Here is a 24,455-nt window from a genome sequence, read left to right on the forward strand (position 1 = left end):
AAATTATTTGTGTCCGAAAGTTTCTTGCATATCACTCACTTCAAAAGTTTTAGTCAACTCCTTAGCCAGTTCTTGTTTAATTACAACTAAATTCTCATTCCTAGGAGGCTGGCCTGAGTTTTAGCCTCTGCTGATGTCTCACTTCCCAAAGCCATTCTGAATCCATGTCATAATCTGTCTTTTATACCAGCTGTACTCCATTCACCTGCAGTAGGTAGATTTGCTCATCTCCCTTTCCAAGTGGAACTTTATTAACAAAGCATTTATTCTACTGCAAGATCATATGCTGTTGTGGTGTAATCTGATTCTGATCCTGGATGATGTTGCCTGTAATCTAACTCCAGGAACAAAAGCGGATGAGCATGAAGGGCATGCTTAAATTCTGAGATGAAAATGCTTATCACTCTTCTACCATAAGGTGTATCACTGAAAAAGTGGAATATGAAGAACCCATTGAAAATACATAATGGTTACACTAAAAAAAAAACAAGCAGGGGAAGAAGGGAAAATGCTAGGAGAACATAGGACAGGAATATACCTTTTGGTAAAATGTACATATATAAGATCTCACCCACATTGTGATTCCAGCTCCGGAGTTACACTAATATTAATGCACACATTCAAGATGTTTGCATTATTCCAGCAGGATTTTTTAATCTCTGTGATCCTAAAGTGTTCTGGCAATTAAACTTAAAATAAAAATGGCAGTCACTGACACAAATACCTATTTTTAAAAAGTCCAATCAGGTTTACATTTTAAATTGAAAAATACAAGCTCTCTTCATCATTTTTTCCCATAAGTCTTCTGCATCCATTATTCTCTACAATAACTTACCTGTAGCTTCTTGGAGTATAAAGACAATAATTATTTGATATCACATTTCAACTTTCACAATTTATTAGTTAGTAAGACTGTGTCCTGGTTTGAGGTATAACAGAACCAATTTTCTGTTTTGTAATTTTACTTTTTAGCTGGGCCTCTTCTAACTGACTAAACTCTGAAATTAACAGCATGTTGTTCAGAAACTGTTCACTCTCAGAGTGATAAGACCTGATTATACCAAGGAATGGTATCCAGAGAGGCTCTTGCTTAGACTTATTGCGATAACAACCAAGGTCAGCTAACTTCGCTATTTGCCCCATTAGAGGGTTGGAAGCAGAAAAGCATAGAGGGGTCCCACCTGTAGGAAGAAGCAGACAGGACAGGTGACCAAAAACTAACAGGGGTATTCCATCCCACCTGCATCATGCTCAGTATAAAGCTAAGGGATCAAAAGGTCAACTCTCTTTCTTCAATGGCTGACGTCCAAGGAGGACCCTGTCTGTTTGTCTGCTTTTGATCCCGAACCGGGCATTCCTGACTCCAGATCCAAAATCCTGCTCCTGTTTGTCACTGACTGCAGTCTGGGACATTCCCTGTGCCTGCTGGTGACACGATCATCATCCTGGGAGCTGGATACGGTTTTGTATATATTGTATACTTTTTTAAAAAAAAATACTTATTAATTATTTCATTATTTACTAATACTTTCATTAAAGTAGTTTAGTTCTTTTTCTAAACTCGTAAATGTCCTTATCTCTTCCTCTCCTCTCTTTGGAGAGAGACGGGGGGGGGGGGGGGGGGGGGGGGGGCGGGGGGGCGGGGGGGCGGAAGGGCCATCTGTCATTCTGATTGGTCAATCTGGCCAAAACCATGACAGACTGCAAATTTGATCTGTGTCTTTGGGAGCCTCTTTGCTAAACAGAAGATGGTTCAAACACAGAAAACAGCTAGAGATAGCCTAAAAGATACACTAATGTGGCATAATTATATGTACTTCAAGCATGCCTTATGGAGCTTTTTCAAGCAATATTAATATACTGTTGTAACATACTGTTAGCTTTAATGCGGTAGTGAGTATACAATATTCACAATTTGGGGGGAAAGATGGGCCCAGATCAGACCCATTCCCTAAAGTGAAAGAGTACAAACTACTGGTAAGAGATCGGAAGAGAGAAAAATAGGAGCAGTAGTAAGGAAAGTATAAAGGTGTATACATTCTTATCTACATATACAGATTAGAGGATTAATCAGTTAAGTAAGAAGGCAGCAGGTGCACTAATCACAAAGCACGTGGGTCAGAGTGCTGTTCTCTAGCCATTACCGTTAAGTAGTTTGAAAGTATCATGAGAGAGGAAATTCTTAACACATATTTGAAAAGGACAGAGCAATAGCTATGCAAATTAATGTCAGAAGGACAGTCTACAGATAGTGAATGGCATGGGAAAGGAACAAAGATAACATTGCAGCAGCAACCTGTTTTTTCTTTTTTAGCATTTTGAAAAACAATACGGAACGCTGCAGTATAGCAAGTTTTTACTCCTGCAGTCCTGGGCTTTTATCTATCCCTTGAAATGATCCTGAGAATATTATTACCCACAAATATGATGACCATGTAAACACTGTTAAGGTTTGATTTTCATTTGTCACTGAAGAGAAACAAGGTGCTTGATGTTATTTTGTGATATAGATTTTACCATGCATCTTGGATAAGGGGCAAAAGTATCACATAATATTGTGAGATGCATGTTCATGAAAGATGGCCAAATACATGAGGCCTTCAGGCAACAGGAATTAAGAATGGTATTAATAGTTGAAAGTTCCTGTCAACAGAGGGTACGTTTATAATGGAGACAGATTTCTTAATACAATTTTGTGACCTCCACAAGCAAATGTTCCTGTGATCACACCATTGACAGATTTCCCTTTCTCTGCCTAGTAAGCTCTAAATACCATATAAATTGTATTTGCAGACATTACAGCTGTTCACTGCACGTCTGTGAAAATAAAGGATTAATCACTGAGCAAATAGTATGGTAATAAATGGCAGTAAATAGCTGCAGTACGTTTGTTACGTGACCATCTGTTTTTGATCTTTTCGAGAGGGAATCTTGATGAGAAAATACCCACAGAAATGGATGAGGTGATTCTGCTTTAGAAAACACTTCTAGCAACAATTTTATTGGTGCTGCACAATATACAGTCAATCTTTTCACTCAAAGGCTTACTTATCAAGTATTTAAGTTTTTATTTTTTTGCCTGTCCTCATTCAACATTGTATAATTTAGCAAAAGACTTTTGCCCATGAGATGGATTGCATAATCAAATAAATATATCATTCCTTCAATGCAGCTGCTTCTAAATTATCTGTGGAAATACATCCTTCTATCCAGTTCAATAGTTGCCTAATTTTCTCAAATTTAAATTAACGCTCAGTTGAACACCAGTATTTTCCAGACCAACAAGAAAAGAAAAAAAACCTTTTCCAAAATATGTTTGACAAGACTCTGAAATAAGGGACTGCAAACTACTCAACATTAGAAAAGTTTTATATGCATCTGATTCACTGGCTTACATTTACCACCTGCCAACAGTTTTGTTTGTCTACTTAGGTCCAGGCCACTAACCTCTCTGATGTATCAATATCCTTTTTTCTATTAGATCAACAGATTTAAATGCTGATTTTTCCTGCATCTAATCTGTGCAGAAAAAAAGGTTGAAAACCACAAAGGAGCTAGGTAGCCTCTGGCACGCACTGGAAGGGAGGGAAAGATGCAGCGCAGTGCTGGTGTAGGGGTACTGATGGGGAGTTGGAGTAGTGGTGGGATCAGCAAGACAACGCTTGCTCTAACTGTGTTTATTTTGCAGAGGATGCAGTGTTGCAAGCAGGACCTTCCCTTAACACCTACCTGCAACATCTGACCTGTAACCAGTACCTCAGCTTGTTTAGGTAGGGACAATCCTGACAGGCATCGAGCTGGGGTAAACAACAGGTACTCCTCAATACTAGCAACAGTGCAGCTGTTGAACATGCCCTTATGTTCACTTTTAGCTAACTGATACCAACTTCCTTTCAGTATCACCTTGCAGGAAGAGCCTGAGGTAGCTTGCTAGCGCAGTCCTATACCCACAGTGGGTTTTGTTTACGTGTCTGCCACGGTGGGAGTTTAAGTACCGTCCCAGCCACGAACAGCCCAGCTTGTGCAGCTGCGGGTTACAAGAACGAGAGCATGGGTGACGGGAAAGTGCCCCTGCGGCAGAGCTGAGGGACAGCACTCATTTCTCAGGCCGCTGTCAAAATTCACTCACGCCGTTAGAGGGCAGAAACGACACCTTTCCCGATCTGCACTTCTGAAGGAAATCTTTACTTATGGACGGCAACGAGAAATGATGGCCACGGCCACATAGCTTTCCAGCTTCCCCGGAAGCGGACGGGGCCCCCGACAGCGAACGTTTCCAGGAAAGGCATAACAGGCCTGCAGTCATGTATCGCCCCCTCACAGCCCGCCTCGCTCCCCGGCAACGCGCCGCGGCTCTCTCTCCCCGCCGGCCTGGCAGCGGTCCTGCGGGCGCGAGGCTCTGCGGCCTGGCCTCCTCACCCCGAGCGAGGCCCAGGAGCAGCGGCAGCCACCGGCTGCGACAGCGGCGGTCACCGGTAGTTAGCGGCTGCAACGAGCGGCTAAGCCGGCGTGAAATGGGCAGCGCGCGGCCGCGCATGCGCCGCAGGCAGCGCGCGGAGGGGGCGTTGCGGCAGCGCTCTCGGGCGGGGCGGGGCGGGAGAAGAGGCGGGGTCTTAGGTGGTGCGTCGCGGCGCAAGGCGGGCGGAAGCGGAGGGAGCGGCGCCTGTCAGACGGCGGCGGGCTGCGAGTGGAGGTAGCCGCGGGCTGCTGGGGCTGAGGGGGGTTTGCTCCGTCCTCCTGAGGCGCCGGGAGCGGGGTGTGGAAGAGCTGTGGCTGGGGAAGGGGCGAGGAAAAGCCTCCTGAGTGAGGGTGGTGGAGGCCTGGCGGCCCGTGTGGGGAGACGGCACGGCCCTGCCGGGCGGGGGTGGCGGGGGGGGAGCCGGCCAGTGTGTGAGGAGAGAAGCCGGGCAGCCGCGGCCTGGCAAACCCAGGTTTTCACTTCGCCTGAGCGCGCCGCGTTATTCCCTCTCTCAGGCTTTACCCCCTGCTTCGGGACAGGTTACGCTTCCTTCTGGCTTCGGCTATGCTTCTGCGCTCCCCCGGCGGCGTTTGTGCAGCCGTCAGCCTTTCCCTCTTTCTTCACCTTCACCCTTCCGCAGCGGGTCGTGCCGCTGGGCTGGCGGAGCGCTCGGTGCTGCGCGCAGGTGGGGCTCCTTCGGGTTCTGCGAGCTCCGTCTGTCGGTGGCAGCGCGGGTCTCTCCGGTGGCGGTGTTACTGCAGGCCCCGCTCGCAGGAGCTGCGGTACGGTGTGTTCTGCTGTTCCGAATGTTCCCCTTGGCTGGTTAACGTTACTCCAGGGCTGTGATGCAGTGTCCTTAGATGGTGAGGAAGCAGGGAAGGAAACAAGGGTTTTCTGGTTTCCCTCCTCATTTGCAGTGGCCTTTCCATCATAAACTGACTGCAGTGACTCTGCAAGATTGATGTCTTTCTTGTACTGTAGGGACCTAACTTTCAGAGAGGCAAAGCATTCTTACAATGATGTGATGGAACTTAGAAGGAAGAAAAAACAATGTTTGTTTAATCCATATTCAAGCAAAGGCGGGATCCTTAATAATGTTGGGTTGAGTGATCTTCTGGCATTAACAAGCTTGCACAAAATAAATAATGGGCAAAACAATTGTTTTAATTTTAGGATGATATAAGATATGAAACTTCCAGACAGCAAAAGTTGTGGAATAATGCTTCCTTCTTAAAATATAATAAAATTACTCTTATATGTAACATCTGATTATATTTTAACTATATTTTTACTCTTCTCTTAATTTTATTTCTGTAAATATTTATAACATACTATTATTTCTACCTTATTTCTCTAGCTCCGTTAATCATTCATTATTAATAAACTTTCTTTTCAGTTTTCTAATTAAAATGGTAGCATCTTCTAAATCTGCTTTTATGTATCTTGTCATCTAAAAGATACTGACAGCTAGAATGGAGTGTAATTTCTGTATTTGCGTGCCAAAAAGCAAAGCAGAGAGTTTTTGTTCTGTCCTATGACATGATGTGTGGTTTAGATCAGGTTAACAACTGGGGGTTTTTGTTGTTGTTGTTTTGTGGGGTTTTTTTGTTGTTTTGCCCCCTCAGTGGATGAATTGGAGGGGATGGCTTTTCACTATGAAAAGTGATCTTTGTAGGAATTGTGACCTGTTTTTTTTTTTTAACAGAACCTTCAGAATATGAACTTGCTGAGCATAATAGCTAAGCATGCATGTGACTTGTTCTAATTGTAATTTAGTGTCTAATTTGGAGCAAATATCATGAATTGCTGTTACACTCATAAGAATATTAAAGAAAGGAGACAATATGAAGATGAGAACAATATATTGTAAGTAGCATTTTGTTCTAATGTCAAAAGTGGAGTGATGGCAGTTTTAGATCAAATGTGGAAATTTATTGCTACCTTTGTTCCCATTTTGACTGCTGGAGATACCCATGTGTGTAACGCCTAAATTATTCTGGCCTCTTTCTGTTATTTTATGTGCTCCAATATATAATTGTTTAATAATTCATTTCAGGTACTTGAGAACTCCAGAGGATTAAGCAATTATGCTGGAATTCCTTTGGTCTAGTAAATAGGCCTTTTTCCTAAAGCTTTTACAGTTGGAAATAAAGCTACTTCCCTTTTTTTTTTTAAAAAAAAAAAAAAGCTTTTCTAGTCTCTGCTTTTAGACACTTCTTTTGGCTTTTAGCTCCTTGAGGGAGGCGTTGATACTAGCTAATAATGTATTGTGATTTAGCTTGGGGACCAAGTGTCATTTAACTGCTAAAAGTAAAATATTTCCACTGGAGTTCATGATCACTTGTACCTTTGCCAAGAACAGTTAAGGGCACTAGTTCTTGCATCTTGTTGAAACTGTAAGTAAGACAAATACATGCTGTCAGCTTAAATTGTCAGCCGTGTAGTCAATATATCTGAAGACCAGTGTCAAAAATAGCCATTAAATTGTTTCCAGTAGCTGTCAAAAATCTGTGGAGATCATTCATTCAAATGAATGTGTTTTGTCCTGGTACAAGTTTACTGCTAAAATGTACTTTATATGGTATTTGTTATTTGACAAGCTCTTTCACCTGTGATTGAAAACTTGTACCGTTAGGTGGGCTGGGTTTCCTCAACTAAGCACTATTAATAGTTTCCTAAATTTTCTTTTATGATTGTCAACTTTACAAAAAACTATTTAAATTACCATTTGCCAATGTAACTTAAAAGATTAATTTTGGATTGCTCAGAACTAAATGGGTACCTTGCCTACATAAACCACGGCCTAGACTAGAGGCCTAGACAAGAGGACTTAAAACTTATTCCACTGAAATTGGTCTCTATAGTAGTAACGAAGAAATAAGAGGCTACCATGGTAGAAGTAATCCTGTTAAATTTTTGTGTACCTTGTACTTAATTCCAGCAATAACATATTTTGCAGTGTACGCCAGTGTGGTGCGATGGTTAACTACTGTCTGTCATAATTCTTACTATGCTAAGATAAACAGACAAGTCAATCTAGAAATAATAAAAAGATGTAGAAGAAAAGAACTTATCTGGCTTAATGTTTCCTCCAGTGTTATTTTTCGAAAATCTTCAACTGGATAAGCCTCCTGGGATGGAGTCTGAATCTGAGGCCTGGTGTGTATTATAGTTTTACTGCTGAAACATACTTTTGGTGGACACCTCGCACATGTCCATACTCAGTTTGAGTTCTGCAGGTTTCTTGAAATAAAACCAGACAAGTTACTTTCTCTCTCCCCAGTGGTACAAGCCCTTTTTTGTTACCGTTCTACGGGAATCGTGTTTTTGTGGATGCTGCACTGTGTGTACGTGTATGACCAGTTCTGCAGTGGCAATCTCTCCACCATTGCAGCTGGCACTTTGTTACTTGACTCCCCTTTTAGTTCTCTTTAATGACACCCTCCTTCCTTTTAGTTCTCTTTAAAATGTTCAGTGAAAATACCTCTCTTCTCAATAGCCTACATTCACCATCTTGCAGGTATGTCTCTCTGTAAAACTAGCTAAAATTAGCTATATGATCGTCTTGGAAGGAAGTCTCGGAGTCCCAGGGGCTCTGGAAAGAGTGGTGCAAACACAGCTGTGAAATTTCACAAGGGAGTAGAGGTACTAGTTATGACTTTGCATGGGAGTACTTGACATAGCCTAGTGTTCAACTGCAATGAAACAATTGTGACAATCTTATCAGGAAATGAGGAGCTAAGAAGGTACCTCATATAATCATAGAATCATCTATGTTGGGAGGGACCTTTAAGATCGAGTCCAAACATCAACCTAACATTGCCAAAACCACCACTGAACAGTGTCTCTAAGCACAACGTCTACCACATGCTTTGTCATAACTATGGCTCTTATGAGCAAGGGTCTTGCTGTGAAGTTTTTGGTTGTGGTTTTCTTTTTTTTGAAGAAGCCGATACAGAGATGTAGAAATGTTTTGAGGCCCAGATGGACCCAGTGGGAGGAGGGGAACTTCAGCAAGTATAATATACTGTCCCCATTGATATCTGCTTGCTTTAATTTTCTTCACAACCCTTGCCAGGTCATTTCCCCTCTCAAAATCTTGGATCTTGGCTGACTGCCCACAGGCAAGGAACAAAGGATTTCTGTTTTTAAATAGTTGGTTTATTTTAAAAGCATTCACTGACAGTAGTAGGCAAAATAAAGCTGGGGAGGGAGGTGCTTAAAAAGGGCCAGAATACTTTTAAGGTAACAAAAAGTACTTAATCAGATTCCTTCGACATGATCCAAAATAAAAACAATTGTTGGCAGAAAGTGTAAAATAAATCAATGCAAATAGTCCTACATGCATTGAAAGTAGAAACAGGTCACCAGTATTTCTAAAATATTGAAATACAAAAGGTAATCTAGTGTTTGGGCACTCAGATGATTTTTACCAGAGCCGCTGGGAACTTGATATGTAGGTTTTCAAATCTAAAGCGATACTTTTTTGCTTTCAACTCAAAGTGTTGCTACAAAACAAATTGTGCGCTGTTCTTAGAAGCCTGTAGGAGGTAAAACTGTTCCTGTTTTAAGATATGCTTGAGGCAGTCCCAGCAGCTTTTCAGCAGAAACAGTATCTGTCTGCTTGGTGAGCTGCGACTTTTGTTGTCCCAGATATCCCTTGGCTCCATTGAGAGACAGGGAATGGCAGGAGCACACAAGGCGATTTTCTTCTTTCTTTGTTGCAGCACTGTAGAAGAAGAGATATTCTTGGTAGTTACTTACCCATTTTTGCTATTCCCTTAAACCTCATGTCTTTCTATGATTTCACTTGGAATATCCGTTAAAGGTATTCCCCTAAAGACAGGTAGCAATAAGGCAAAGTGATTTTTTTTTTTAATTTTTTTCCCCAGTGTTCCTTGGTAATTGCAAGTCTGGGGCATGTAAAGGCAGGATGAAGGAAGAGGAATGAAGGTAAAAAGATAGATGTCCTGGAAAAGACACCAAGCACTAGGCAGACTCCTTTGGCAGTGCATTCCAAAAATGATGGCTCCTGCTAAAACCAGGAGCCATCATACTTATAGGGCAGCCTTTCCCCTCCTCCTCTCCCCCCCCCCCCCGAAATATGCCTTCTTGCTTATTCTTAAGATGGCAGTGTGTTGAATAGTGCTGTTCTTTTCACTTGAGCCTAGCAGGTGTTAATATAAATTCTATCGACTGGTCTATGATGCAGTCTCGAAAGACCCTTGAGTCTCATCAGGACACAGGTATAGTGTTTTGATGGGGTCTGTTGTGTCAGGCATTGCTGAGGTTTTGTGAGTAGGGTATGCTTCTTTTTTCCCTGTTTGCTGGTGACATTTTTCTGTTGACCAAATTTTACAGCAACGATAATAGGAATACTTAACAAGCTGAGAGCTGATCTCATCAAAAGACAGCCCAAAGTGGTTTCGCTTGTCTGGGGACACACATTGCTGGTAGTAGTTTGCCTCTGCGTAGGATATTCTGCTCTTTCATGGCACTATGCAGCTGTCTGAACCTGATTAATGAACCTAGGAACCAAAGGATTGGTCTGCAAAAGTCACCAATATGGATGTGCCAGTGCAGCAAAATGCTTTTATCGGCATCTTTTCAAGGACTCATGTGCTCTTAAAAATATGAGGAATGTGATTCTTCATTCGGCACCAGTTTTAAATATGAATGATGTGGGTAAGATGGTTTGTGAAAGGGAGTTTGTGTGGTGTGTAGGAAGGGAGAACTTAAGTTCCTGTGTATTGCCAAGAATTGTGGTCCTGTGTAACAGGATATACTTAACTTCTTTGGGCACCTATTTGTCAGCTGTACCTCATGCAGATTGTTTTCCTACTGCCAAACTGGTAGCTATCTAAGACAGCAAATTACCAGAATGCAAACATCATTTTTGGTGTTCCAAAAAGTCTCAGCACGTAGCTCCTGGGCATCTCTGTGCTTTTTTTCATTGTGCCTGTCTTCAAAGACTAATTGGTCAGTGAATACATTCTATGCTCTTTTTTTTGTGTCAGGCCTTCTTTAGACTTCCCATTTTCACTGCTGCACAGCGACTGTGCTGATAGGTTTCCAAATAACATAGAACTAGCCTGTCTGCACTCAGAATGGTCAGCGCGATGTCTGTCAGCTGAGTGACCGTGATGTTCAAAGTTTTCTTTTGGAAAATCAAAAAACAAAAGATTTTGGATTTCACAGAGGTAAATGGGCCAGGGGGAGCACACTCTAAATAGACACAAAAAGAAAAGTAATAGGATAGAGTTGATAGAACTGTGGAAATATTTCCACAGTTCTCTGTAATGCGCTGTGATTTTTGTCTTCCTGAAATATGCGTTGGCAATTGCAGTGAGGTATCATCATGCCTGTTTAGAGCATGGCTTATTGTTTACTAATACAGTACCCTCACTGTAGTGAGAGATGTTTGCTGCCATTAATTTAATAGAAATTTCTCATATAGACATAATTTTAATGTTAATTTTAAATCCTTAATAATTTCATAAACTTGTTACGTTCCCACTGAAATTGTAATAAATTCTAATTTTGTACTGTACAATTATTGTGTAGTAATTATTAATGTCAGCTTTTATTTTTACTGTCCTAATTTCTGTCTGCGCTCTGTTCTGTTACAAGATTTTAATTTTTTCCCCCCGTCCTCTGTCTGTAGTTGGATGCAGTCTTCTATGACTATATCTGGAACTTTTTTTTAATTCTCTGTCTTGATAAATCACTTCTTGCGTTCATACAGTTAATAATAATAATTGGTTGCAAAGCCAGACTTGCTTTTGAATTCATTGTGTCACGTTGTTGTTGATCATAATTTGGCAGTGAGGAACAGATAAGTATTATGGTAGCAAGTAACAGATTGAGTAAAATTCCAATTTATCAAGGCTACTTTCTCAATATATTTAGTTCATTAGAGTCGTGTATAGGTCTCTAGGGTATCACTGAGGAACTACTGCCTCAGTATTTGGCATTCTGTCTTTCAAAATATATAACCAAAGAGGTGACTTTATTGGACTGTATGTTAACGGTACTATTTTCAGTGCATTTTTCTTGGCTTTATTGTTAAGGTCTTTTTGATCCTTGAATGAAATGGGATTCTCAGGCTACAGTTTTCTGTATTTTTCATCTCTTGTTGACTCTGTTTAGTTAGTTTTTCGCTAAAGCTGTTTACTAATAACTACCAAAAATACCTGATGGGCCTGCTGATTTCTTTTTCTCTTATAAATAATCATCTTCATCTGTCCTGTACATTTTTCAAAACTAGAAGGAACACACCATCTCTGCAATAGTTTTAAATTTGCCCTGTTGATGCCGATAACCACTTCTAGTGGTTCAGAAGGCTGGGATCTCTCGGACAGACTAGAAAAACGATAATGAATATGTACTGGTCTTTCATGAGAGCTGACTGACAAGCAGAACTGACAGTGCTGTCAGATGCATTGTAATATTTTAAGGATTTGGGTATGCCTTGTTTTCAGGATACCCTGAGATTGTTTTAGAGGATGTAAGAGACATTCCTTTGCCTTACAGAATGTTGCATTTTTTGCATTGTACGTGAATATAATCTCTGTGTTTGGCTGGGAATAAGTGAAGCAGAATCTGAGGAAGACTTTGCAACAAAATTCAAGTATGATGTTTTATAAGTATGGGCTGGTTTCCATGGAGAAGGGTCAGTATTCAAACTGAAAGCCCAATGCAACTGTTTAGTTAAGTAGCATCAGAGATACTAGAACTGCTTTATTATGGAACATATAATGGATTTTCTGTTGCTTTTTCTTTGGCCCTTGTTCCTTTCTTTTCATGCACTCACTAATATAATTTATATATGAGTGATGTTGGAACACAGCTTAGAGGATAGAGACATGATTTTATTTTAGAGAGGATGAGTGTCTTAGTTCATAGAATCGTAGGGTTGGAAGGGACCTCTGGAGATCATCTAGTCCAACCCCCCTGCCAGAGCAGGGTCACCTAGAGCAGGTTGCACCGTTCATGGCTTTTGCTGCCAGATGTGTGTCAGTGTTTGTGGTACCACTGGACAGTGTTAAATCCACATTGGCAGGCTTTAGCATTACATTTCTTAGACAACCAGCAGTGGAATAGTGAAGACAACCAAACTCTATGTCCGTGAAAGGCAAACCTTGTCCCAGATCCTCTGTTCAGGAATTGCTTGTAGTTCCAAGTTTTAATGTTGCCCCTGGCTTGGGCTTGTCATTTTCAGAGTAAAATAAATGAAAAAGTTATGTGTCACTAGAATTGCATGCTTCAGGAAGAAAGAGGTGACAAAATCTCCAGAACTTTGAAATTACACTGGAATTCACTAAGGTGGAATGGCCTCTAAAAATGCATAGGAAAAGTGACAAATACAGATAGTTCCCTTCATTTTAGTACACCTTACTCCCAGTTCCTTTGCCCAGTAACAGTATTTGGATGTTATGCCATTTGCCCAGCGGGTTAAGTCCTTGATTTCCATTAGTTTCAGTAGTCAGCATTTGCACTGTGAATCAAATATACATGGCAAAGACCCAGTCTGTAATTCCTACTGCTACTTGGCGGGAGTTTATTCAATCTGTTCCTCTTGGCTAGGACTCTTATCCTGGCTTGTGGTCTTATTTACAGTGTGATGGCAGAATTATTTCCACTCTAAAGCTCTGTAGTGATATTGTCTAAATGCTTCAGGATGAGATATAGCTGGAGATCTGTGGAGAGCTGAACTTAATTTAAATTCTACAAGAGATATCTGTTATTTTCAGGCAAACTTTTTTTTGTAATATAAAATGTAGACTTTTGGGAATGGGGGTTGAAACTTGTGGTCTCTCCTTGAGAGATACTGTTTGGTCTCTGAGCCATCATGTGAATACCCTACTCCTGGACCTCATATGTAAATGTTTTCCATCATATTTGATACTATTCAGGGATTGTGTTAATGCATAATGATGTAGGTGCAGTTTATGCTTTAAAGTCTGAGTGCAGAGCCATGGATTTGGCAAAGAGCTACGGAAAAGGAGTTTTGGCTAGCTCATGTTTATGGAGGATCTGTTTCAGGAACTCTTTAACCACACAGTTCCAAATATTCGTGCTGATACTGTAGAATGTAAGTCTTTATTGTTTTCTCTCTTCTTTTATGTACTTAAGACAAATTTGTGTCTTAAAAATAGTTTTTTGAGGGATAAGCACATTTTTTGAACAAAGTACATCCCACTGAATTTACAGTGGGATTTCAAATTACTGCATGTTGGCTAGCTGTTCATGCGCATGGTTATCCCACAGTTAAGGTGAGGTAAGCTATTCCTCATTCAGTGACTTGTGATTGCCGCTTACGGTATGCCCAAAGGTAAAAGTAAGGTTTTATTTACTGGTAGTTACTGTTGGGCATTTTACACACAGTCATTTTTTACTTTACAGCAACTTTGGTGTCCGGGTCCTAATATTGCCCCTGCCTTAGGATGATAATTTTCAGAATAATTTAGGTATGCGTGTTGATTTTAAAGCACTTTGAAAATTTGCTGCTGGAATCAGTCACGTTGGCCTACCTATTGAGAGGATTATCTCGAGTGAGGGTGAAGGATAAGTGACAAGTGTAACTCGGAACCCTGCTGGCGGTGACACTTGTGTTTGCAGCAGATCCTGGTGTGTCAGCATAAGGCCAGTTGAACTGATCATCACAGGTGATGAAAAATACCATGGAGGCGGAGTTCAGTTTAGATGAGTGCTTAGCACAGTAAGAAATTTGGTCTCGATATTCTAATAAAAACAGAGACCTGCGTACCACTATAGAAAGTCTGGTGGGGAACTCTATGAAACGTGTTACTTCAATCTGAAAAGTACTCATGTCAGGTAATATGTGGGGAAGAATGGGGAATAACAGGGAAAACATAACTACTAGGTAAAATGAGTAGCTTTATCTAGATCATCTTAAATACTAAAACTCCCTCTCAAAAAAAAGTATTGAATAACTGGAGAAGTTTCAGAGGTGGCTGAAAAATGAGAAATATGAGGTATACATATGTAAAGAGACTAAAAAGATCAGATTTATTTGAGGGGGGAAATGAATAAGGGAATAATAAGTATGCAAATATATGTGTCTATATATATATGATGAATCTGGAACATTTGCTGTCACTGTCTTATAGCACAAGAAGGACACATTTCAGTGAGATTCTTACCAAGATTTTTTTAGAAGTATATTGAAATCAGTTATTGAGTATTCAAATGTATACATTTATAATAAAATGGAAATGTATTCTACGTTCTTCCAAAACAAGTGCTTCAAGTTAGGTTTAAAACTGTATTTATGTTTTAAAAGCATGTGGCTTGAAGCCCTGAACTTCTGTCACTCCACGTGCAAATGAAGGTCTCTTCAGTCCTGCAATTTGTTTTAGTGGTTGTTTTTTTTTTTTTTTAACCCCCCAGTACAGAGCTCCCTGAAGATGTCTGGCTCATACCGCTTCAAACTCTCTGGATGTTTGCTGTTTAACTGCTGAAGCTTCCTACTGCTTGTTGTTCTCCCAAAGCCTTAATCTATTGAGGGATCAGAATTGGCTACTATGGTAAGACTTTTTTAAAGTGGTAGTAAAATGCTAAAAGTGGGTGCAATGTGCCACTTCGTTTTGGTTCTATTTATTTATTAGCAAGACACCAAAACAACCCCAACCGTAATGCTCTACAAAACCAGAAGAGGATGATGCCCAACTTCAAACTAACTAACCAACCGAGAAACTTTGTTCTGCATTTTATCTGTTTATACTCGCCCTATGCTTCTGAGTGAGGAATAAGAATCAAGTGAATAATTTCACAAGATATTTTCCTTGTGTGTAGATGTATTCCTGTTTCCTTGTGTGTACATCTCATCAAAATGTTGTGTATAAGTGTTTTACAAGGCTATTCTAGATATTGCATTTTGTTTGAGATGCATTTGGGTTTAACGGCACTCCAAATTATGGTATTTAAAATACTTAAGGTGATTTGTAGAAGCATAGAACTCTTGATTTTTGGAGAACAAAAATTGGTAAAAGTAAGAAGAGGAAACCTTGGATAAAACAGGTGAGAGAAGAATTACTGCACCTCTAAGCAGATACAAATCCACAACTGTTTGCTAGATTATGCAATAATACTGCATTTGGAAGCTGATATTTGTCATTGATCTCAACAACTGTAGCAGTTTTGAATAACCAAGTGATATTTTACAAATTTCAGGAATCAAGACCAACTAAAACATGAGAAGATGTACTCAAGATGATCCATCCAGAAGATTTTTTTACTTCATAGAAATCTTATTTTTAGTATGTAATATAATTTGACAAAGCCAAGTTCAATTACTTCTCTTGAAATTAAGACACGCCTGGGGCCTTCATCAGAAATGTTTCTAACCTTTTCAAGAAAAAATATGTCCCAGAAACTGAGTATGTTTTTACTAGTTTTTGGAATCATTTGGGGTTTGATGTTGCTACGTTACACTTTTCAGTATCCAAGACGCCAAAGCAGCGCCGAGTTGCGTGGACAGATACTAGACCTAAGTAAAAGATATGTCAAAGCACTGGCAGAAGAAAATAAAAATTTAATGAACGGTGGCGGTGGAGCCTCTATGGCAGGATATGGTAAGAGGAAAAAACCATACTAGTTATTTAAGTATCTATTTTTTCCTGAAAACTGAAGTTATACTTTTTCTTTTTTAAAGTAATATATACTGCTCTTTAGGAGAAGAAACTCTGTATTAACTGATTTGATTTTAGTTTATTCACTGAAGTTGAAGATTAAGATGTGGTGCAAAATCAAGGTTGATATATGAGATTTTTGTTTTCCAGGAACTTTTTAGATATCTCCAGGTATATGACTACTGTTACTTAGAAGATTGTGCTTTTTCTGAATTTTAAGCTATTGAGGTATAAGCACATGCTTGATATGGGAACGAAGTTTTAGATTAAGTCAGTTCAACATTGCAGATTCTTCTTGTGCCTCATTGCTAACTTTCTGCTTTTATTTAATTTTCTTCTCTTTAAGTAGTAAAAAAGCAGTGGAAAGTGACATACTAGTTGAGTTTGCAGTCTTGAGACTGAAAGGAAATTATGGATTTAGCAGGATCTCCCCTTGCTTTAGAAGTAGCCATTAGAGATAAGGTCCCATTTCTCTAGAGCTTTGATGCTTGCTGCATCGTATCTCTCTGTCTGATGTACCTGTTAACTTGATGAGTATGTGGCCAGTATTCACTGGTAATAGATTACTAGAGCCTGTGCCTGTCTTATGAAATACAGAAAAGATAGTTTTGAGACTATAGTTTTGAGGTCTTTTTAGCAAAGCTGTAAAAATGTCTTAATAATTTTAACTCTTTGGTCCCTCATAGCTTCTCTTGAGGGAAGGCTGCAATGAGCTCTAGCCCTTAGGGAGTAAATTTGAAGAAAGTACCTGTGATCTGTCCTAAAGAAAACAATGTATCTGTGAAAATAAGGGTAGTACAAAGCTTAAAAAGAAATATTAAAAAAATATATATGTAAAGATGTATGTTAATGTACTTTGATCCCCTTCTTAAGAAATCCTTAAAAACGTGGGCTCTACCAGTTGTAGGCTGCCCTTTACATGCACTCTGGTAAGAGTACAAGCAGAAAAAATGTCTGAACTCTTTTTGCTGCTGCTCAGGAGCAAGGAGGCAAGTCTGTAATGACAAGATGAGCAGCAAGCAATCCAAGAGGAGGAGGACAGTATCAAAATGTCTTAGCCTTTAATTCTTTCATTCATTAAGTTAACATTTTTACCACAGTAAGAGACTACTTTTTCTTTTCTTCCCCTTTTCCTTCCCCCCCCCCACCAATTTTTTTGTCTTCAAGGACCTCCTGCCTCTACTGTGTAATTACTTCTCTGTGTAATTTGTTTTAAAAACCCCTTGTGTACTGCAGCTTTCTACTGCTGTATAAGTCTTACAGCGTATTTCCAAACAAGATCTGCCTTCTGACGTTTTGTCTGAAGTTTAATGAAAAATTAAGTCAACTCTTGGTCTACATGCTGATCATCAGACTCACAACTCGAGTGGGCAATTCCTTCCCTCAGACTGTTGAGCGCGAAATGGTACTACAGAGTACATGACCCACGGCATGTCATTGACAGCAGACCCTGCTCTGGCTCGAATTGTATAGCAATGTCTTAAATTCCAAACACACACACACACCCACACCCACCAAGATGGATGATCTAAACAAGAACTGGTTAATTTTAGAGGGAGGGACTGGCCTGAGGTGTGTGGTTTTTTGTTTTGGTTTGGGTTGTTTGTTTTTTTTTAAATTTACTTAGTAGTGTTTTAATTTTATCTAGGTTACTCCTCTCTTTTCACTTTCATACTTGTGCTTTTCCTCCCCAATTTTTCTCGTTGCTTAAGAATTGATTAGTGGGCTGGGGGGAAGAGGCAGTCTATGTGCGTCTGCATGTGTTGTGGGGATCTTAACCCCTTGTAAAACCTGGTAAGTTTGTTCACTTTTTCTATATCTGAGAGAAGATAGTGATATGAACATTGACAACAGCGTAATTAGCTTTTGTTGAAAGGTCTGTTACTTTTTGTGTGTTCTGGAATATGGGAATTTCTTTTACTGTCCTTTTCTCTTGTTTTTCAATCAATATCAGCCTAAATATATGGATTTTTTTTAACTACTTTACGGCTTATGTACGAAGTGGTAAGATACTTTCTCATAGCAGTTTTTCTGTGGGGTAGGTCTGTTATTTAGAGGAAAGCTATTAAGAACTACCTTTTTATGCTGGAAAGCATTTAAATATATTCTGTTGCTGTTCAAGGCTAGAAGATGTCATAGCTGGGTATTCTAGTGCTGTTGTCTGGATGATATTTGAAATACTGCTTTTGAATAGTCACTAGTCTAATGTTCCAAATAATGGGTTTGTTCTTACACTTGAATATTTAATTGGCCTCATTCACCGTTCACTGTTATGGTGGTATGATCTGTGCATAAAATAACAAAGAAATGGTATTAAAGAAAAACAAGCAGCTGTTTAATTCTATACTTGTATACACATCTGCACTCTTTCCCAAAAAGTATAGTAGGAAGGATAGCAAGTCTTAAGATGTGAATATGTTGAAATAGCAGTTCTTTTCCACACATAGTAAATAACAGGATCTAATTTGTTTTTTCCATTATCTTCAGCTGATCTTAAGAGAACAATTGCTGTTCTTCTGGATGACATCTTACAACGCCTTGTGAAATTGGAAAACAAAGTTGATTACATTGTTGTGAATGGCTCAGCAACAAATACCACTAATGGAACTAGCAATCATGTGCCAGTAACTTCAAATAAACGTGTAAAACCAGCAAGCAACATTAGATAGCAAACAGGGCCGCTTTGTGTTGCTACACCTATGATAGGTAATGTTTAAGATAAGCTTTTTATCTCTGGCTAAGGCAAAGCAGTAGTTGGCTCTAAAAGAAGCATAAACTATTCTATTATACAATGTGCTGGATCTATGTAGGCCTAAGTTATGTGCATAGGTTCTCAAAGCATTATTTCATTGCCTTTGAGCAGTACTTCTGAAGTCATCGTTGTTGTCTTTAAAGATATTTTGATATTACAATTTGATGTAGTATGCCATTGGATAATAACAATAAATGGAAAGCGATGGGGAACTTACTGGTAGGTTTCTAAATATATTTATTTAAGTATAAATATAACATATCTTTTGGATAGGTGAGCAGTATTGTAGCTTATTCGTTTTTTGTGATCTGCGTTAAGCTGAAGTAACTGAGGAAAAAGCATTGTTAAACAGATGCTAGAAAATGTGTATACCTATAATATTTTGTTACTCATTTACTAAAAAAATATTAAATTGAGGATAGCCTTGGCAGTAATATTTTAAAATTGTGACCCAAAGAATGTCTTTATTTGCACTATCTGTCATAATAGGTAGAGAGAATTTACTGTATATTTAAGAAAACTAATTATAATAGGAAGACATCCTAGGTAGTAACACTGTCCAGGTATATATTTATGCTGGAGTTAGGGCAGTTAGATTATCAAAAGCAAATCATAATCTGTGATATCTTAGATGATTATTTCTTACAAAGATATTTAAGTGTATGTATTTTGTAATTGCAGATAAGATTATTTAAGTGATGGAAATAAGTTTTGGATATGTGAATACTGTTTATTTTTATTCATTGCTGTTTCTTTTTAACTTTTTAGTACCTTGCAATTTGTGATGAGTATAGCACACCATCTCCCTGAATTGCTTTTTTGATAGGAGGAAAAGCAATGAGGGGAAGCAAGGCATCTCTGCATTTAACAGAGATGTATGTTCTAAGGGTGTTTTATGGAATATTTGAGAGATAAGGTAATGCTTGCCTTATGTCTAAGTTAGCCTTACAGCAAAGTGAATTGCAGTGTGGATGCACTGTGTTTCAAAACGTTACTGAAGTCTTATTAAAGAGAAAGTGACACTGAGCCTGTTTTTTAAAATGTACTGAATGTTGGGGGGGGGGGCAGGGAGGGGGTATATTCAGGGACTTTTGCCAAAAGTGTGCTGTACGTGGGGGTGGTCTAATCCTATATTAAGGAAAAAATCTAACCAGTAAAATTGAAGGTGCTGGATGATATACCATCCAAAGTTATGTGCTTTTTTTTTTCTTCATTTCCCTGCTGATATTCTGGACTGTTATAAAGCAAAAATACACTTACAACCTTAGTTAGCATCCGGATGATTTTTTTTTTCTGTCACATTGTGTGTAAACATATAGTCACTTCAACGCAGAAAGAGGAAAAATAAATTTTAATTGTACTTTTAAAGGCTCCTGTTCGTGTGTGTTTTTTTTTTACCAGTCTTGTCATTCTTGCTACATGTGCTCTAGGTTTTTCTGGATTGGAAGATTGTACGTCTCTGAAGTTTAGTAGCAGTCTATCTGGTGTTCTTCCTACTCGATCACTGAGTTCTTTGTCTCTTGAAATTCTAATGCCCTGAAACTTTCCTCAGGTTAGAGGTGAGGGGAGAAAGAAATGAGAAGAAAATAAACTGATGGGCTTAGATCTTTAATGGTGAAGACTTCACTCTTTAATCTAAGAGTGAAGAAGACAGGTGCATAACTTCTTTTGAATCTGCAAGTCTCCATTGACAATGTGAAGATAAGCTTTTATATCCACCTATCTATGCTTTTTATTCGCTGTGTACCAATCAGAACCTTGGTGGGTGGTGTCCCTTTGTGCTATAAACAGTAGCATGAGTAGTTCTTGTGTATGCAAAGTGACTTTTCTTGTAAGGGTATGTGAAGTCTTAAAGTTATTGAGGATTGTGAAAAAAGCGTAACAAAAGTCGCAAGGTGAGTATTTTGGAGACTGATACACTAACTTACATGTAGTTATGTTCTCACAGTAATTCATGGTGCCATTAGCAAATAGTTGCTTTTGTCTGAGGTTTCAGTAGTACAACGGCTATTGGAATTAGCTTGTACCTGACAAATATCTAGGGAGAACTGTGAATTACCTATATCTTATGGCACAAATGTTCCATTAATGAATATAGTTGAAACAACTGTTTATCAAGAAGCAAGTTAAAAATACTCTAGTAGCATCTTGCATCTAATTTTATGTGAAAGACATTATTAGGGGGTTGATAGAACAATACATCAGTGTCTATGATAAGTCTTGCCCCTCTTTTCATGGCTAGTCTTGTTCTGTGCGTTATTGCCATGCCTCTGACTTGTGTTCTCCCTTCACCAACTATCTAGCACAGTACTACTTCCATGATTTCTGTGCTCCAGCAGTGCAGGGGGTGAAAGCTGAGCTTCATCTTTTCTGCTGAGATGACAGCACTTTTGAGAGTGGCAAAGCTAAACTTCAAGTGTACAGACTAAGGAAAAGTGGGTAAGGAAGAGATAAGGAGAGGGTCTCAGCTGCCTTTTCTATCAACAACACTAGCAAGAAAACATCTGCGTGTTCTACCCTGCAGCCACCTTTATAACATATTTTGAGAGGTGTAGCAGCCCTGCAATGGCAGGAGGTTGTGTAAAGAACCCAAGGGCTTGTGAAAAAGAAGGAAGAGAAAGCCTACAATTCACACCAGGTCCAAAAGGCTTGATAGTATCACAGCATTAGGTTGTGTTGCCAAACATTTTTTTAGATTATTTTTTTAAGAAATAATTAACTAGTATTTCTGCTGTGCTACAGTTCTTATGATGCAGCTATGTATTTCCTATTTCAGATGACATCACAAATCCCCCCCTCCAAAGTGACCTGCTTCAAGTCTTGTGAAAAACAGAATCTCCTTAAGGTTGGTTCGTTCTTAGGCTGGATTGGGCTTGGGTTTTTTTCCTTTTCTTTTTCTTTGGAGGGTAGGGGGACATATAACCTCCTTATATAAAGAACTCCTGATTTGGGGGTGGTAGTGGTTTGTTTTTGTTCTTTAAATCTTTTAGTAAATTATGAGGCTTAAATTTTCCCAGCTGTAACTTGCCTCATGAGTGTTTACCAGCCGATTTCACTAGGTAATTGGTAGACCTTCCTGTGCCTGTGAATGATTGTTTAATGTAGGTAGCAAAAAATGTTACAGATCCACTCCCAAACAAAAGTTGTAATGAAGAAAAATGGAAAGAAAAGAGTATATTGATTGCTGTCTAAAGATTTGGAAGCACCACAGGTCTCAATACAGCTCTCAAGTTCCACGACCAAGTAACTGGCAGGCAAACATCTTAGGGAAGATTGTCTTGATTCCCTGGCTTTTTGTTGCTTTTTTCGTCTAAATAAACCACTTCTGAATCTGCCATAGTAATCTTAATGTAATTAAGATATTCAAGCATCATCTAACAATTGTGTGTGAAGAAGACAAAGTGTTGAGTGGTCCCACGTTAAAGAACCTTTGGGATGAATGGATGGACAGGCAGACAGATGCTTCACTGAAACATACTATTCACTGTTAGAGTCACAGAAGTTTGCTGATCTGTTTTTAATGAAATAATTTAAAAAATACAGAAACATGGCACAAGGATGTAGAGGTTCTTGTAGTAAGTGTGGTGAAACATCGGTATCCTTGGCATCCAGTATGCCAAACATATTGCAGAGTTGTCTGTTTTTCCAAATAACTGCTAAATACTTGTTTTTCAGTGACACAATAATTTAAAGAGGCTGGCTAGATAGATCTAAATTCTAACTGAAAATATTTGCAAATGCAGAGATTCTCAAACTGCATCATGTGTGTGTGCAAGTTGCCTAAGTTACCAAGTGCCTCCTGTGCAGGTACGTACGAAAGGCGTACGAAAACAGCAGGCAAAAATCACTGCTGTTGCAGCCTTTGTTTCTGGGAACGCAGAAGCAGAGTAAATTTGGGAACCTCTGCAGGAAGTTTATTTAGAAAGATGACTACATAAAATTTAAGATCCCAGTTTATTATTTTTTCTTAAAAACCTTTTAGAAAATACTTCCTCAAAATACTCAAATTAATGGAATGAGCTAAATCTGTAAAACATTTTTCCTTAATTGTTGTGGGTTTTTTTAAGGTCATGTAGAGTGTCTATTGAAATCTTTAACAATTAATCCAAATATAACCACCTTACCTGAGATTATGTCCTTTCCTTAGCGCATGCTTCACAAAACAACACTGTCTGTGTTCTGTGGCGTTTGATTTAATGTATTTGATAGTATGTAAAATACTTGTTCAAAGGCAAGAGTGAAATGGGAGACTTCTTTTTGTAGCAGCTAAGAAGGTGAATTAGACTTTTGCAATGTTTCTCATGTGGCATAGACTGTTACTGAATTGTTTTGCTACATTTCAGTGTGTCTGAGATGATGCACGCGTACATTTGTATCTGTTTAAAAATTTAATTTAGGTTATTAAAATGCAGCCCAAGTTAAAGAAGAAACCTCCCATTACATGCCTATATGAAATCACATAACTTAAACAGCAGTGGCATCACATGCTATGGAATGATCTTATCTGTTAAGTGATCTTAATTACTACAAATTTCGCAACTATGTTTGTCAGTACCTCCAGCAAAAAACTTTCATTATGAATTGATCCTTGCTTGCATATTCCCTGTGGCGTTCATCAACTTACTCTGTTCAGTAGATGTCTAATCATGTTCTGTTTCTCTGATAGCAAAACTGAAGAGAAATGTGTTGACACTTTAAATATCTCTAAACTAGGGTTAATAATATGCAAACTAATTTTTATTGTAGCATAATATGGTCACAGTTAAAAGTTTATAATAAGTGAGTATTGCTTGCATTTGCTTTTAAGTATATCAAAGTATTGATAACAAAAATGGAGGAAGGACACAATTTGATGGAAACTCTCCGTTATTCTTTACTCCAATTCTTCTCATTTTCAGAATAGCTAATTAGAGATAGTCATTGACCAAAAGCATAGAAATAGAATGACTAACTACTACTTCAAAATGATGAATTGAGGTCTCAAATATTTAAAAAGTTATTTCTAAATTATTTATTCTTGCATTAATAAAGTGGCTATCTTCAATTCGTGTAGATATTTCACCAAGATGAATTTTAAAGCACTTGTCAAACTTGTAAGGTTTTAAAAAAACTTAAAGGGTCACACATTTTATTGTTAACAGAGGGTGTTGAGAGAGACTGTCAACACCCTACGCAGCATTAAGCTGTTGCCTTTGATGTGTAGGCAGCACCTTAGGTCTCACAGAGCTCTACTGCGAGTGAGCGTCCATATGTTCAACCCACTTTGATGTGTTCCAAGATCTTAGGCCAGCAGCGTCCGTATGCTACATCACAACCATAGGAGGTAAAACATGCCATCTGGATTTTTGTTCCTTTTGCTTACCTTGTGGCACGGCCTCTTCACAGGCCTTTTGGTTTAGTTTTTTTTTTTCTGCTATTTGGGAATTTGTGGGAATTATTGGAATCGGGAATAGGAATTATTGCTATAATCAAATCTGTGAATAAATCCTCAGTTTTTAAGATGGGAGGTAGTTCATAGGACAGGTGCCCCACAAAAAATTACTTTTGATTTCCTATTCTCAACACCTTCACACCAACTGTTCACAGGTAA

At 38.9% G+C, this 24,455-nt stretch overlaps 1 protein-coding gene across 3 annotated transcripts; it reads left to right on the top strand.

The window, feature by feature from the left end:
* Nucleotides 1-4,605: 4,605 nt before the first annotated feature.
* Nucleotides 4,606-20,233, top strand: CCDC126 (coiled-coil domain containing 126). Of its 3 annotated transcripts, none has more exons than XM_074574859.1 (4): nucleotides 4,606-4,693; nucleotides 14,873-15,009; nucleotides 15,656-16,056; nucleotides 18,601-20,233. In XM_074574859.1, the coding sequence occupies exons 3-4, from the start codon at nucleotides 15,819-15,821 to the stop codon at nucleotides 18,780-18,782; spliced, it is 420 nt and encodes a 139-aa protein (XP_074430960.1). In that variant the 5' UTR covers nucleotides 4,606-4,693; nucleotides 14,873-15,009; nucleotides 15,656-15,818; the 3' UTR covers nucleotides 18,783-20,233. The 3 variants fall into 3 exon arrangements, with proteins under 3 accessions (XP_074430960.1, XP_074430962.1, XP_074430961.1); XM_074574861.1 differs by having other exon boundaries at nucleotides 4,650-4,693; nucleotides 14,878-15,009; XM_074574860.1 differs by lacking the exon at nucleotides 4,606-4,693 and adding an exon at nucleotides 5,179-6,325.
* Nucleotides 20,234-24,455: the final 4,222 nt, after the last annotated feature.

Source organism: Larus michahellis, chromosome 2, assembly GCF_964199755.1.
Source record: "Larus michahellis chromosome 2, bLarMic1.1, whole genome shotgun sequence".
Taxonomy (NCBI): Eukaryota; Metazoa; Chordata; class Aves; order Charadriiformes; family Laridae; genus Larus; species Larus michahellis.